This window comes from Vitis vinifera, chromosome 16 (genome assembly GCF_030704535.1).
Source record: "Vitis vinifera cultivar Pinot Noir 40024 chromosome 16, ASM3070453v1".
Lineage (NCBI taxonomy): Eukaryota > Viridiplantae > Streptophyta > Magnoliopsida > Vitales > Vitaceae > Vitis > Vitis vinifera.
In genome coordinates this window covers 16784187-16801918 of record NC_081820.1, presented here as the reverse complement: position 1 = coordinate 16801918, position 17732 = coordinate 16784187, and the positions used below count along the sequence as shown (strand labels likewise).

The window sequence follows — 17732 nt, the reverse complement described above, 5'->3', positions numbered from 1 at the left end:
GACGGTGATTATAGGAAGTATTTTTAATTTATATTTTAAGTATTAAAAAAAATAAAAATAGTTCATAAAATCACTATCAAATGTATTTTAATAATACTTTGATATCTCATAATACTTCAATGTTTCTTTTAAAAACATCTCATTTTCTTAACTTTTCTTTTTTACCATTAAATCATATCTCATATATATATAAAAGGCATTTTTTTAGTTTTTACTTTATCAGCTCCCAATCTCCCACCCGGAGTCTCCTTCCTTCCTCAAATACTCATTTTAAATGTTTTCATCCTTCTTTATTTATTTCCTAATTTATTTCTCTCAATTTTTAATTTATATCTTATTGCTCATATCAAATTTTTTTCTCTCCGCTTAGGTTTACTATTTCTTTTTCTAATATCATACTTTTTCTAATTAAATGAAAATTAAGTTCTTGATATATGAATTGGTATAAATAAAACTTAATTATAGTATAGTTTAAATTACCATTATTATAGAGAATTGGAGGTCTAATAACCTATTTCCTTATCAAACAAAATTTTGAACTGTACAAGCATGAGTTTGCTTACAAGTGGGGGGTTTATAGCGGCAGGGGGTGGCTTGTCGGCTTACAACGACACAGCGGGAAAGAGGCGACTTAGGCGAAGGTGTTATGGTCGGTGGAAAAAGATTTTGCACAGTGAAACGGTTGACGGTGGGAGCCTATCACAGCACGTTGGGAACAGGTCGGGAGTGCGGGCGTCGACAGCTGTAGTTTGAAGAGGGAGGGTTTGTAATGAGGTTTTATATCCTTCAAAACAGCGTCGTTTTGATGCTAAAAAAAGAAAAAAAATTAATCGAACCGTTCGGTTCACTGATCGAATCGTCGGTTCAACCAATCCGATCCCGGTTCAACCTCTGGTCTAATTGATCGGATCCAATCGGAATAGTGACCAGTCAATGATCGGACCGATCCATCCAATTCGGTTTTTAAAACCATGAAAAATTATGTTAATTGTCAAAATAAAAATAATTTAAAAAGGATTAAAATTTAAAAATTTAAAAGTCAAAATATTGGATTTTCTTCCTAAAATAAAAACATATTGATTCGTGGATGAAATAAGTTTTGTGACAAACAAGAATTTAGAAGAGATGTAGTTGAAAATAATCTACTTCGCATATTTCAAATTATCAATTCTACTTCCAAAATATTTGGGGATAATATTTACTAAGTATTAGGAAAAAGTATTATGAAGATAAAGTATATTTACTAAGGAAAAAGTGTACCAACTAAAGTACATCTAGAACCCTGATAGAAGTGCAAGAAGAAATTGAATCTTAGTGTCGAATGTTGTCCAACAGGTCGGACCGTCTTTGTAAAAACGGTCAAGACCAAAACATTCAATGGGCTTACCTTTCATGCAGCCGAAAATTGGACCGACTGCCAAGCCCCTCACCATCAACTGGGCTACCTTAGTATTGGATATGTTATATATATGTTGCAAGATAATTTATGAAATCCTGATGTGGGATTTGGTTGAATAATAAAAATCACAAAAAAAGCTAGAAACCTGCGTGGTAGTCACCCGTTTTCATATGATATTGTAACGTTTATATATTAATGCTCTTTTCAAAATTCTATCATATAAAATATTTAAACAAATATAATTATTTAGTTATTTACGTTAAAGTTGATTTGTATAATAATTGTTAATAATAAGATGAAAATACCATAATTAATTAATATAATAATTTTAAAATTTTAAAATAATAAAATACATAGATAAACTTAAATATTATAATTTTTTTGCATCTTAAATATATCTTCATATTTAAATATTTACATATTTTATTTTATATATTAATATATTCAACTTTATCTTTAGAATTTAATTTGGAATATCAATTTTTAAAAATAAAATATTATAAAAATATTAATTATATATATTTTATTTTTTAAAATTAATTTTAATTTTAATAAAATATAAATTATATATTTATGATGTCACCGATTTGATCAAGGTTCAACTACTAGTCCGACCATTGAATTATGAATTAGTATCTTTTTCAATTTAATGACCAATCCGATTTTGAAAATATTACTTTTAACTCTTATTTCCTATTCATAATAAAAATAAAATAAGTAACCTGAATATCAATACGATCCCCTTGAAACAGATTATCTATATTAAGTCAAATGGTTACTACATCAGCTGGCCTAATTTCTTATACTCTAATCAACTATGTGTTTGCATGTGCTTGTCATTATGAATTTAATAAGACAAATGATGTCTGATTTTCTAAGGTCTAAAAACTTTTAAATTCTAATCTCAATACTTTAGGTGGCAAAGCTTATCTACTCTACTAAAATATGGACAGTTCTTTGACTTGTTAATCAGTTCCTCAACTTTTCTCATCCATGAAATCTTTTTCAATTCTTCTCTGGAAAATGAGTTTCCATGCAATTTATTCATCTCCCAAGTCTTCTCTAGAAAACAACATTTTCTTGCAAGACAAGAAATCTGACAGTATAAGGTGAAATCTAGTGTGTCTTTGGTCACTCCAAAGGTGAATCAATGATGGGGAGATTTTCGGTTTCTAGTTTGGTTGTAGCAATTCTCTGTTTAGTGACAAGAGAATTTGTTTGCAAAGGTGAAACTCAGTTGGTAATTTGTCTAGAGTATGATCGAGAGGCTCTCATCGATCTCAAAAGGGGTCTCAAAGATCCCGAGGACCGGCTTTCATCGTGGAGTGGGAGCAATTGCTGCCAATGGCGAGGAATCGCTTGTGAAAATAGTACTGGAGCTGTTATTGGAATTGATCTGCACAACCCATATCCATTGAATTTTGCTGATTCCACTAGCAGGTACGGATATTGGAACTTAAGTGGAGATATTAGACCTTCTTTATTAAAACTCAAGTCCTTGAGACATTTAGATTTGAGCTTCAACAAATTTCAAAGCATCCCAGTTCCAAAATTCTTTGGATCATTGAAGAGTTTGCAGTATCTGAACCTATCCAATGCTGGGTTTAGTGGTGCAATTCCTTCAAATTTGGGAAATCTCTCTAACTTACAGTATCTTGATGTTTCTTCTGGAAGTTTAACCGCTGATGATCTTGAATGGATGGCTGGTCTTGGTTCCTTGAAGCATCTTGAGATGAACCAAGTTGACCTTTCAATGATAGGGTCAAACTGGCTTCAGATATTAAACAAGCTTCCCTTCTTAACTGATCTGCATCTATCAGGATGTGGTCTATCTGGTTCCATTTCATCTCTTGACTATGTAAACTTTACATCACTTGCTGTTATAGCCATTGGTGGTAACAACTTTAACTCAAAGTTCCCTGTGTGGCTTGTGAACATTAGTAGCCTTGTATCCATCGATATAAGCAGCAGCAGCTTATATGGAAGGGTTCCTCTTGGTCTCAGTCAGCTACCTAATTTGAAGTACTTGGATCTTTCCATGAACAATGATCTTACAGCTAGTTGCTTTCAGCTGTTCAGAGGAAACTGGAAAAAAATAGAGTTTCTCGAGTTGGGTTCAAATAAATTACATGGGAAACTTCCTGCTTCCATAGGAAACATGACATTCCTTACTCATCTTGGTCTGTTCGAAAATAATGTTGAAGGAGGGATTCCAGGCTCCATTGGAAAACTTTGCAATCTGATGTATTTAGATATCTCGGGAAATAACTTGACAGGAAGTTTACCGGAGATTTTGGAAGGAACTGAAAACTGTCCTTCTAAGAGACCTTTGCCTGGTCTGATGTATTTGAGATTGAGCAATAACAGGTTAGCCAGTAAATTGCCAGAATGGTTGGGTCAGCTTGAAAATCTGTTGGAACTCAGTCTCAACTACAACTTACTTCAAGGTCCCATCCCTGCTTCTTTGGGGACATTGCAACATCTAGAAATGTTTGGACTTGGAGGGAATGAACTAAGTGGAACTCTTCCAGAAAGTTTGGGGCAGCTCCATGAACTGGATACCTTTGATGTGTCGTTTAATCATATGGAAGGAGCTGTCTCGGAAGCCCATTTTTCAAAACTCAGTAAGCTGAAGCTTTTGCACTTGGCCTCCAATTCTTTTACTTTGAATGTCAGTTCCAATTGGGTTCCTCCTTTCCAGGTCCGGTATCTTGATATGGGATCATGCCATTTAGGTCCTACATTTCCAGTTTGGTTAAAGTCTCAGAAGGAGGTCATGTATCTTGATTTCTCAAATGCTAGCATTTCAGGTCCCCTACCAAACTGGTTTTGGGATATTTCTTCTAATCTGTCACTGTTAAATGTTTCTCTCAATCAGTTGCAGGGCCAGCTACCAGATCCATTAGATGTTGCCTCTTTTGCTGATATTGATTTCAGCTTCAACCTCTTTGAAGGACCTATTCCCATTCCAACAGTTGAGATCGAGTTACTAGATCTAACCAACAATTATTTCTCGGGTCCTATCCCCTTGAAAATTGCTGAATCCATGCCAAACTTGATCTTCCTTTCTCTTTCAGCTAACCAGCTAACTGGAGAAATCCCAGCCTCTATAGGAGATATGTTGTTTCTTCAAGTCATTGATCTTTCAAACAACAATTTGGAAGGAAGCATCCCTTCAACAATAGGGAATTGCTCTTACCTAAAGGTTCTAGACCTTGGAAACAACAACTTGACAGGTTTGATTCCTGGAGCTTTGGGTCAGTTGGAACAGCTTCAATCACTACACCTGAACAATAACAGTCTTTCAGGAATGATCCCCCCGACCTTCCAAAATTTATCAAGTTTGGAAACTTTGGATCTCGGAAACAACAGATTATCAGGAAACATTCCACCATGGTTTGGAGATGGTTTTGTGGGACTTAGAATTCTTAACTTGAGGTCCAATGCATTTTCTGGAGGGCTTCCCTCTAAGCTTTCAAATTTAAATCCACTGCAAGTCTTGGTCCTTGCTGAAAACAATTTTACTGGCAGCATTCCATCTAGTTTTGGTAACTTTAAAGCCATGGCTCAACAGCAAAAAGTAAACCAGTATCTATTGTATGGGACATACAGAAGTCGATACTATGAGGAGAGCTTGCTTGTGAATATGAAAGGCCAATCTCTAAAATATACCAAGACTCTTTCCCTGGTTACTAGCATGGATCTTTCGGGCAACAGTTTATATGGTACAATTCCTGGGGAGATAACGAATTTGTTTGGCTTGATAGTCCTGAATTTGTCAAGAAACTACATGACTGGCCAAATTCCAGAAGGCATTTCGAAGTTACGTGAGTTGTTATCTTTTGATCTTTCAAATAATATGCTCTCAGGTGCTATTCCTACAAGCATGTCTTCATTAACATTTTTGGCTTCTCTAAATCTGTCAAATAATAACTTCTCGGGTGAAATCCCTACTGGGGGACAATGGGATACTCTCCCTGAGTCATCTTTTGCTGGAAATCCAGGTCTCTGTGGAGCTCCACTCCTTGTAAAATGCCAAGATGCGAATTCAGACAAAGGAGGCCCAGTTGAAGATGAAGAAAATGGCAATGGTTTCATTGATGGGTGGTTTTATTTGAGCATGGGACTGGGATTTGCAGTGGGTATTTTAGTTCCTTTTCTTATTTTTGCTATAAAGAAACCTTGGGGTGATGTCTACTTCCTTTTTGTAGACAAAATTGTCGATAGATCATTGTGGGTGAAAAGAAAGAGTAGACATTGAGGACAATCAATGTTGTTTCTTTTTCATCATATTGTGTACAATGTTTACCACCCGGAGCCGAAGTGAAATTCATCATATTTGGCCATTGGTCTTGATATATGCAATACTTGTTTGATTGATCAATATCAATTTCGTAAATGTGACATGTTTAATTGGGATTTCACCAATTTGCAAATAATTCCTAAGGTTAATTTTACTCTTTCAGAAGTTTTCAGAGTACTATAGCAATGTCCTTAGTAGCTCATAAGATTATTTTTAGCCATGACTTAGGTGCCAAAACTTGAACTGGTCTATGTTCCTTTGGATGTGCAGAAGGTTTCTGCTGGGATCAGAACTTAACCATACAAAAGATGAATCTCAAAATACTGTCCAATTTTTTTTGTTGACAAATAAGTTTTGTTGTTTTGTTGAATGATGATATAGCAATGCATTCTATTCATGGTTTTCTTATATTTGGCTCTGGCTAGGATTTATTCTATAACATCAAATGCTAAGATCATGGTACTGAATGCATGACCCTGGTTGCTCTATTTCCCCTTCCTTCAACAAGGAATGATAGCGCATGAAACTTGGTAGAGGAGGATAAGGAGGATGAGGAAGAATATTGTCAAACTAGGGATCAAATTCAATTTGTTTCTGCCTCCAAGTTGAAAGCAAATATGACAACAGAATCCAATCCTTATGGTATGGAAAGTTCCACTAGTTGCTTAGAACAATGCAATGCGATGGGGGAGGCCGAAGATAATTCTTTTGATCGGGATAGTTTGGGGGGATTTTATTTCAATACAGGGTGAAAAAGTAGAGAATCCATGATGCAAAGGATTCACTTGATTGGGAGGCAGTTAGACATGCAAATGTTACCCATATAGCCAAGGCTATTTCAGCAAGATGAATGAATAATGTATTTCTTGTGTAAGAATCAAGGTATATAATTGAAGTACTCGTTAAGACATTTAAGTGAAATTATCACTCTAGTGGAAGCTAATTAGAGTTGTTTTTGCAGGATTTCCTTGATCCCCGGTATGAGATCATGGTAGGCTTCACTTGGAATTAGGGATGACAATGGGACGGGTTCAGGACGAGATCACCTCCATCCCAATTTTGTCCCGTTTATTAAAAATAATTCTCATTTTTGTCTCATTTAAAAAATTAAACGGGGTGGGACGGATATCTCATACCGCCCTGCCCCCGCCCCGTTTAACTTTTTTTTTTAAATTACTTTAAAAATTTTTAATTACATTAAAATAAATATAATTTATAAATAATTAAATTATTATATTTTATTATTATCTACATATTAAAAACAATAAAGTAAAAATTAATTTTATATATAATTGGAGCGGGTAGGATAAGGCAATATTCGAACCTATCCCAAGTTTTAAAAAAAAAATTCAAACTCGTTTAGTTAAAATTAAAACTCGTCTCATTAGGAGTGGGGATGGGATATCGTCTCATTAGGAGTGGGGATGGGCGGGTATCCGAAAAAAACTCGTCCCATTGCCATCTATACTTGGAATGGCTAAGAGATGTTCTACCTGAGAAGGCAAAGTAAGTATGGCATAAGGAAATTTTCATGTTATAAAGTTTAGAAAGTTTCATTATACAAATTTTTATTTGTAGGGGTTACTTGATGAGCATATGGGAATTGGGATTAAAAAGCCTAGTTGACACTCGGAAGATTTAAGATTTAATTTCGGAAGTTCTATTATATGTTATTTACTTTAAGAAGTTGAATTATATGGTGAATGAAGTATAACAATGCACTCGGCATTCTATTTTTATTGCTGTGAAAATGTTGACACAAATGTTGGCCGGCCGGATAACCGTCCGTCTCAGTTGGGTTCCCCGAGTTCCCCTTCAACCACTGCCTTTAAATGTTTATTTAAATGGTCTAGATCGGTAAGTACTAATACTATTTATCAATAATCCATTTTCAGTCAAATGAGACATTCTAAATGTTGTTTTATAATGGTATCCACCCATCGAAACCATACAAAAATATTTAAATGTTTGCGTGTATTTTTAATTTACTTTCTTATTTTATAACAATAAATTGACCACCATTCCTTCAGCTTACCTTTTTAATTAAAAGGCAGATTGTCATTAATAAAAAATGGAGGTAATGGACAACTTGCCCTAATATCCTAATAAAAAATCAATTTGTTACCACGAAGGAAAAGGTATACCTAACTACATGGGTCCTAATTAAGTGCCGGATAATCATATTCCACCTCTATCGATATCAATTATCAAGGATGGTCTAACCAACCAATTAGAAGGGACATATAAGAATTGTGAACCTATTATTTAAATGTTCACATGTCCTAAACCCAAATATGAACCTATAGAAATAGAGAAAAAGAATATCGAAGTTTTTTGTAATGAAGATTCAATGAGAGTCCTGCAATCAGACTTGATGAAGAGTTTGGAGATGGTGTACAGGATTGTCCATACATGTATCCCACCATTTAAGACGATCACGCTTCACGAGTTTTAATTAGTATAGCCCTGCATGCAAATTGAAGAATATAAGCTATTTAAGACAAAGAATAATGTATAAGTAAACATTATAATTTAGTAGTGACAATGGAGAAAACCCTACTAATTATATACTAACAAATTTTTCTGCCCTTGTGTAGCTATGAACTCCAAGACTCACACCATCTTCTAACTAAGGTAAGTTTGTATTACCAATCTAATTCAAAATGGGGTATGAATTAAAACTGTAATTGATATATTTATTTATTTATTTTTGTTAATTTTGCAGCGTGGCATGAGACAAGAATCACGTGATCCATGACCATTCCTTCTTGCTGTATCATAGAAAGCTTGATGTGGAATTGATGAGCTAATTATTGGAATCAAATAGATTATTAGAATAAGATGCCTGTTTTTGCGAATGTTTGATACCGGGTGAGACAATTGATTCTTTTGAACAACCATAAAAAAGATGTAATTTGGAGAGGTCGGAAGGACTTTGCAAGCACGAGACATGCTCTTTCTGCAATGCTACCCGAGAACAAGATTTTGAAGGAGTAAGGCAAGAGCAGAAGATGAAGAGTAAACTTCACATTCCCTAATCCACCTATGGGAGAGGAGAGCATGGAGATATACGGATTTTTAATATGTTGTAATTAATTGTAGATTTAACTAATTAGCAACTTATTTATTTATACATAGGGACATCTCATTTTAGTAATTAATTATCAATTCATAATCTTTTCAACCAATAATAAGTTTGTGTTAAATAAATTAACAAGATTAATTTTTAATTAATAGATTATTAACAACATAAAAATATCTCAATTAATAAACATACTTTTAACTTTGTAAATGATGCATGAAATAAAATAAATTAACTAAACAAGAATAAGATATTCGACATTAAATATATACACAAAATTTCTTACTTGTATGATAACTTTCTTTCCTTTCATATATTAATGGATCATGATAGGAACGAGCTGACCACGCTAATCATAACTATTTTGGGAAGGTATTATGTTAGAGTATCAAACAGCCTACCACAATGATTTTGAAGAGGTGTTAGCACTTATTTATAGTCTTTGTTAGAGGATTCAAGAGCATTGATAAAGGACTTTTGTAGAGAGTTCCGGCCATTTATTTCTCTATGATTCTAAATTGTTCCGCACATGCAAAAAGGTTTCTCGGCTTTTGCAGAGGGTTCAATTGCTTCTCTACGCTTCTAAAATGTTGGCCGACCTTCCGGATTATTTTGTACAACGAGCCAAATTCTGTCTATTCATAAAATATTAATAATTATTTTTAAATAGGAAAGTAGATTAATGGAAGGAAATTTTGAAGCAAAATTGTAAAAAGCTTAAATAATTGAACATAGATTTTTCCATAATGGACTAGAGGAGTGTGCATTTTTTCGAAATGACTATATATTCAAATGAAATTAATAAAATAACCTTAAAACTAAAAATTCATTAAATATTAAATTATACTAAGGTAAATAAATTAAATTACATGCTTAAGCAATTAAGAATTTGTTTCGTAACTGTTTTCTTTGAAAATAAGTTTGTCAATTTTTTTGCTAGAAAATAATTTTTTTGAAAACTTATTCTAAATGTTTTAAATATATTTAATTTAATTGTTTTCACTTATTTGTTTGATAATGTTTAAAAAAATAATTGAATAAATACGGAGAATAATTAAAAATAAAATATTATAAAATTTAATTCTTAATAACATTTGAAACACACATAAAACATAACATTCCAAATTACCAATAAATACTTTTGTTTTTTGAAGACATTAGAGAGTTGTTTTTGAAAATATTTTCAAGTAGATCCTAACTTTCGTTTACACCAAATATCTTTATACTATAAAAGTTGTGATGACATTTTTTTTGGTAAGGTTTTTACCTTTTTTATCCTTATTTTCTTTAAATATTTATCAAATTTTCATTAATGCAACACAATCATTAAAGCATTGCTCACTCATTTGTAATTTCATCCCAACTCCATTCTTTTGCCCACTCCTTTGTCGTGATGCGTGGCAAGCCAGATTCTTGCCATTACACCTTCTATCCTAACTTGATTTCTCACGTCAACTCTTGTACATCCTTAATTTCTCTTCATTTATGGTTAATAAATAAGCCTCATTTACTCTCACACCATCTTCATCTTCATTGTATTCTCTTCTTCTTCTTTCAAGGTTTTTTTTTTCTCCTTCTCATTTTGTTGATATATATATATATATATATATATATATATATATATATATATATATGGTATAATAGGAGTTTGAAAAAATATATATAATTATTATTGATGAAAGGGATGACAAACCCATAATTTTTACTATTCATGGAGAAATCAAAATGCATTTAACTCACTCAAAATTGAAAAAAAAAGAAAAAAATCCCTTGTAAAAAGCATAATTAGGGATTAGGTTTAGGATTGCAAATTTCAACATTTTTTTTCCTTACATTTTCTTGGGAACCAAACAAAGAAAAAACATAAGAGAAGATAATCCTAGTTATTGAAAAATCACTTGATAATGATAGGGTTTCAAAAAAAAAAATTGTGTTGATGTTGTTCACCACCTTGACACATTCCCTTCTCTCCCAGGCCCTTTTTGACCCACAAAGTGGGTTTGCATATCCATATTCAACCAGATTTTCTTCCAAACTGTTTATTTCAATTTCCAAGAAACATACTTAAACGGGTTTTGTCTAAAACAAGATAAAGAAATATATATATATATATATATATATATATATATATATATATATAAAGCACATCTTAAGTTACCCTAAGGGAACCAACACTTTGGTTTATGTTATTTCTCTACCAGTTCAATATTTCTTTATTGGTATAGTAATACTAATTGAACAGGTTATCCCATTACAAGGAGCATCACAATGTATCATACTTTTATTAAAGCAAACTTCATCTTTTGGTATTCAAAGAAGTAACAAACAATTGCTCGTGCGAGCATCAAGACAAAGTATCTATCACTCTTTAGCCTTCTTTGTCTTCACTTTTATTTTCCTTTTCTACTTTTTCCCCAATAGCTAAAGCTTTAAGAGTTATGATCTTCTTCTTTTTGCCCTCAACCTTTTGATGGCGCTTCATAGTAATTATCTCATGAGTTATCAATGACCCAATCAATTCCTCCAAAGGTAGCTTAGTCAAGTTTTTTGCTTCTTAGACTGTAGTGACCTTAGCTTCCCACTTCTTAGAAAGAGACCTTAATATCTTCTTCACTTTTTCAAATTCTTTATAGGTTTTCCCCAATGCTTGAAGTTCATTGACAATGTCAGTGAACTTTGTAAACATCTCAACAATAGATTCATTATCATTCATAGAAAATAATTCATAGCTATGACTAAGAATATTGATTTTAGACTCTTTCACTTGATTTGTTCCCTCATAAGTTACTTCAAGTAACCTCTAAATATCTTTTGTCAACTCACATTGGCATACACAAGTATATTCATCTCTATTAATAACACAATGCATGTAAGAAATAAATGGCTTTCGTATTCAATTAAGCTTTCTTTTTATCAAGTTTATCCTATTCTTTCCTTGGGTTGAAACAACCATTCCATTCTCTAATTTTATTGGAACATGACCATTTTCATGGACATCCCAAAGATCAAAATCGGTTGACTTTAAAAATCATGTCATTCTTGTTTTGTAATAAGCATAATTGGTTCCCATAAAAAATGAAGGTCGGGTAGTAAAAAATCCTTATGGGATAAGTTTGATAAATTAGTCATGTCCTCTTAGATGGTTAAATCTAAAACAAGAGGTCTAACTATGATACTAATTATGAAATAAGGTTAAAGTCATTAAGAAAAATACCCAAGAGGTGGGGGGTGGGGGGTGGGGGGTGAATTGGGTGATTGAAACTTTTTCAAAAACTAATCAAATTAAGAAATAATTGAAACAAATAAATAAATAGAAGATGGAAAAGAGATGAAAACTCTTTTTATAGTTGTTCATCGATTCTACCTACGTCCACTCTCCTAAAACTCCTTTCTGAATAAAGACCCCACTATCCAAGCCTTCAAACTTGTACACTTGGATTCAAGACTCCAATGGCACTGCTATTCTTTTCAAGTTTAAAATCAACTTGAAGCTTTAAAACACTCAATTTCTCACCAAAAATAGACTTTTAACAACACTTAACCTAGCACAAGTATGACTCAATACAAAGAAAAGTTAGGATGAATTTAATGGGGTACGCTAAATGGATTTGCAAGTGAAGTGAATAAATAAGCAAGTTAATGCGGATATTCTCTTTTCAATAAATTCATAAGAGCTCTTAGTTTATTAGAAAATAGAATCAAACATCTCATTCTTCAAAAAATAAGTCTTGATCGATTAAGCTCTAATTCGATTGGTTAGATAGTTATTGGGTATTAAATACACTTAAGGATGAAAATATCAATTTCGACAAATATATTGGTAACTTGGGTTTAACGGATATAACAAGATATATTGATGGATATTTTGACACAAGATATCAATGGGCCAAAAATTGATCAAAACTCATGGAAATGTAAGAAAAAACTCTTAGAAATGAAATTAGAAGTATAATAGACATTTTAAAGTTGTTTTATTAAATAAATTGATATATGTATGATATGATTGGGGATATTAAATTTAATGATATCGTATCAGTTAATAAGAAATATGAATTTTGTAAGTGTACACTCATTATTAAGTTACATGAAAGATTTCATTTCATTAAATATTAATAATTTGTACATATTGTGGATCTCGCATTTTTAGCTCGATGCGTTCCCACTCGATGGTGCGACTCGTTTTTTGTTTATTTGGTGAAAAATATGATTTTTAGAAAAGACTTGGAGTTGCCACTTATTTTTGTTTTATTTTTAAGGGAAAACAAAATAAGAAAGAAAATCTTAAGTGTGACTCCTTATTTGGAAAAAACAGTCTATAGAAAACCAAAGTTGGGTTTGAGGGTCAGGTTACTTATTGGAAAGGTACAGTAAAAAGGTCGTAACACCCCTTTAAGTCCCTAAAAATGGGTCTCTACTAAATAAGGTGAAGCAAATGTGATAATTGACAAGGAAATCAATGGATACCAAAATGATCACAGATAAAAAACAAGTCATGATAATGAATAAACAAAGTGAGAGTGAGATCATACATTGGCAGTAGCTAATAAAACACTATCATGAAACAAAGTTAGTGCACAACAATCAGTGTAAAATATCTCACACAAAACCAAGCAAAATCAAACAATATAAACCATACAATTTACTCGAATTATTTTTGAAAGAAAATGTTATGAATATGAGGTCCCCACCAAAGTCCAATTTATTCTTTTCTATGAATTAATTCTCATAAACTCCATTATTTTGGAATTATGAAAACTTATTCATTTTTATACTTAAAAAATTTGAAAATGGGAGTTTCGAAAATTAAATTTGGAATTTTGGAAAATCATTTGAGAATGGTATTTTAAAAATTAAATTTGGAATTTTGGAAAATTATTTGAGAATGGCATTTTAAAAATTAAATTTGGAACTTTGGAAAAATGGAAAATTATTTGAAAATGGTACTTTAAAAATTAAATTTGGAATTTTGGAAATTTTGGAAAATTGTATTTCTAATTTGGAATTTTGGAAATTATTTGAGAATAGTATTTTAAAAATTAAATTTGGTTTTTTTTTTAATTTTGGAAAATATTTAAGAACGGTATTTTAAAGATTAAATTTGGAACTTTGGAAAAATGGAAAATTATTTGAAAATCGAAGTTTTGAAAATTAAATTTAAAAATTGGAACTTTGAAGAATATTTGAGAATGGAATTAAAAAAATAAATTTGAAAGCACGAATGGAGAATTAAAAAAGAAATGAAGGCATTGAGTTAAAAAAAAATAGGCCCACTAAAAGATGGCCATGCAGGGCTGCAATAGTAAATGTCATAGCTGTCTTAGGCATCAATATGGACTTCTTAAGCGTGGCTATGAAATGAACAAGCGTGGACAACTACAGACCAGGAATGTGAGAATTTTTCTGTGTTCCCTCCATATTCTTAAAGAAACACTTGTTGTCATGCCTAATACACCAATAACAAGCATTTTCGCAGGTAAGGGCTGTGGGCGGAGGTTCTTCACAATATCAGTCCGTGCTAGTGTTGCTCGGGCAACAACAACTACTGGAAGACACCTGAATTTCATGCTAGGAGGGGGTTGAAGAGCCTTGGCAGTAATTGGGATGACATGGCTCACAACCCAGTACGACTTCAATTTGGGAATTTTCTAGTTTCCAGCCATTCATTGTTCATTGCTTCATGTTTTGAATCACCTCTCTGAAAAGAAAGCTTTTATTAGATGATTTTGATTCCCTTTTCTAATTCTTCCACTTATTAGAGAATGAATCAAAACTAAAGGGTCCTCCATGACCAAAGCCTGACAAACTAATTGTGGTTGCCTTTGAAGCTACAGGATTAAATTGAGGTAGGCCCTGTTTAGGTTCTAAATTCTCAAAACGCAAGAATACTCTTCCATAAAGTGGAACAACCCCGTCACGGCCATGGAAAACCCTGAATGTCATATCAAAATTGGGACCATCTTCAAAAATTGGACATTTTGCTCCATGCATAGGCATTAGGGAAGCCAGGGGTGAGACAAAGGAGAAATGTGCGGGTTCATTGATGTTCCTCAAAAATGAACATCTAAGTATGTCCTGCTGAGAAGTCAGACAGTCAGAAGTCAGGAAGCCTTCATTTAAGTCTCTGAAAAAATATCCAATTTCAAAATGCAAAACAATCTACTTTGACAAATAAAATTGGGTGGAACTGGTATTCCAAGTTTGGTGTTTGCAATACCTAGCCCCCTCAGATAAGGATATGCCAACTGATGTGCAACAAGGTATGATACCTAAAAACAGGGGAATATATAAATAAATAAATAAAAAAAAAAAAAAAAAAAAAACAGAGCACAAATGAATGAAGCAAATATAAAGCAACCAAAGCCACGTTACATGTTCCAATCAACGGGCTTAGATGCAGGGGTGGGTCAGAATGGATCTCAAATGGGTTTCAAAGAAAAATCAAGACATGACTGGCAATATCTCGTATAAAAACTCAAAACAGAGCATAGAAAAACATATTAGAAATCAAGCATAAAAATGGTACAAGCAAACTCAGATTTTATAAAAATGTGCAAAGACCTCCAATGTTCACATCCAATCATCAAAATATAATCCCATTATACACAGAAGGCATAATAAAATGATATGAAAATGAAGGGTTCGACAGCTTATAGAAATCATACAAGTGTTGATCCCCTTCAAGACTCTTTTCCTCTATTTTTTCTTCTTTCTCCACCCAACACTCTCATTTTCCTTGATTTTTTCTCAACCTTCCTCCCACCTTTTTTTTTTTTTTTCTTTTTCACCTTTTTTTTTTCTTTTTCACCTTTTTTTCCAAACCTCTCTCTCCTCAAAATGTCTCCCCTCTTCTTTGCTTTTCTCTCGAGACTCCCCACTGTTAAAAACCTCAATTTCTTCATCATTGTTCATTTTCTCTCCAACAACCCACTCTCATTGTTTTTAACCTCCTGAAGGTTCCCTTTTTCTCAAGGCTTTTACTCTTCCCCTTTGGAAAACCCCCAACCTTCATTCTTTTCCAAAACTCCTCTTTCCCATGCAACCTTTTTTTCACCATTGGTTTTTTTTCCAAAACTCGGTTTTTCCATGCAATCCTAGTTCCCATGATGCCACTCAAATTCTCATGGTATAGTTAACCTCATTTTCTCTTCTCTCCTTGGCAACCTCCTTGTTTCCTTCCAAAATGGTCTGGGTCTATTTTTAGAAAGTCTCCTCTCTTTCCTTTGTTTTCTTTTCATGTGACACCGGTGTGTGTGAAGATCTCTTTGTTGAAAAATCTCATATATATAAAAAAAATATAAAAAAATCCAAGAAATAGGAGCTAGAAACTTGTAACATAATAAAATAAAACAAAACAAAACAAATAGAAATCATGCAAATTTAAAAAAGGAAAATATTTCATTGCAAATTAAAAATAAAGTCACCAATCTCATGTAATTTTTTTGAAAATAAATAAGTAGATTAATAAATAAATAAAACAAAAAAATAAATAAATATCAAATGCATATAATCAATAATCTAAATATTAAACTAAAATACAATAAAAAATGAAAAAAAAAACAAAATACCAAACTAACACAATTAAATATCGAAAATTCATCGTAAGCAATCAAAAATAAAAAATCAAACCCAAATACTCACCTAATCTCAAAAATCAAGCAATCAAAAAATCAATCTAAGGGAATTAAGCCAAAAAAACATCTAAGCGACCTAGGTGAAAAGTGCTTAAGTGACCTAAGTGGAAAGTGTCAAGGTGAACTAGGTGGAAATTAAACTAAGGAGGTGTCTAAGTGAGCTAAGTGGGAACACAACTAAGTGAAATCTAACCTAAGCTCGAACGGTGGCCAAGGTCACAGTGAGAGTCCAAATGAGCCTAAATGGATTAGGTGTACCTAAATGGATTAAGAGTACCTAAATGAGCCTAAGTGATCAAAAATGTGTTAAGTGACCTAGAAGGTTTAGAAAAGTACCTAAGTGACGTAGGGTGATCAAAAATGTGTCAAGTGACCTAGGGTGATTAGAAATGTGTCAAGTGACCTAGGAGTGTACCTAATGGGCCAAGTGCAACTAAATGGGCCTAAGGTGCCAAAGTGGGTCTAAGGTGGTGCCTAATGGGCCAAGTGCATCTAAATGGGCCTAGTGTGCCTAATGGGCCAGGTGTGTCTAATTGAGCCTAAATTAAGCTCAAAGGTAGCCAAGAGATGACTACAAGTCCAAAGAGAAGTATGGGAAGACACCTAGTGTCACATCTATTAAAAGGGCAAAATGGAGGGTTTACACCTACGTTCTCTGATATTTCTGATTTTTGTGTATTAGAGTTTTCTAAATAGAGAAGACAATAAAAAAACTAATTCATACCTAGGGTTTTTAATTGCAAAAAGACCTTTCCACCCTCATTAAAAGTATTTAATTACTTTTTCTAATTTACTATTTTACCCCCAAAAATTAATTTGGGGTGTTACAACAAATAAGACAAATATTTATTTAAACAAGATTTCCAAATCATCTAAAATAAAAACTTACCATTCGTTGCCTATATTATGCCTCTAGATTTCTAAGATCTTTACAAATTTTCAAGAATAAAGTCATCGCACACCTAGCTTCATACCTGAGCTAGCTAGGAATTTTTCTAGTAGGATATATCGCGTGGCTCCTCTATCCTTCAATGTCTCATGTAATTTTTTGCAACTATAATTTTAAATCTGAATATTAATCTTTATCTATAATATAGTTATATATCTATATACATATTAGAAAAAAAAAAAAAAAACTAGAGCCTTAATGCACACTTTTTTCGAGAATTGAAGAGTTCTGTTGATGATGTTTTTACTACTTAAATCATGATCTCAACTAATATTTCAATTGGAAGACACTGAAAAGTGTGACAAATGTAACAATTCTTCGTTTCCAGCATACAGAGAGATGACTTGGTGCAATTTCCATATGAAATC

The 17732-nt window shown here is 32.6% G+C and overlaps 1 protein-coding gene and 1 pseudogene across 1 annotated transcript; one reads left to right on the top strand and one right to left on the bottom strand.

Annotated features, from left to right (window-relative positions):
- Nucleotides 1–2552: 2552 nt before the first annotated feature.
- LOC100265616 (receptor-like protein EIX1) lies at nt 2553–5727 on the top strand. The gene has a single exon (XM_002265714.4). The coding sequence runs from the start codon at nt 2553–2555 to the stop codon at nt 5658–5660; it is 3108 nt and encodes a 1035-aa protein (XP_002265750.3). The 3' UTR covers nt 5661–5727.
- An 8283-nt stretch (nt 5728–14010) lies between these two features.
- Nucleotides 14011–15686, bottom strand: LOC100260400 (uncharacterized; annotated as a pseudogene).
- Nucleotides 15687–17732: the final 2046 nt, after the last annotated feature.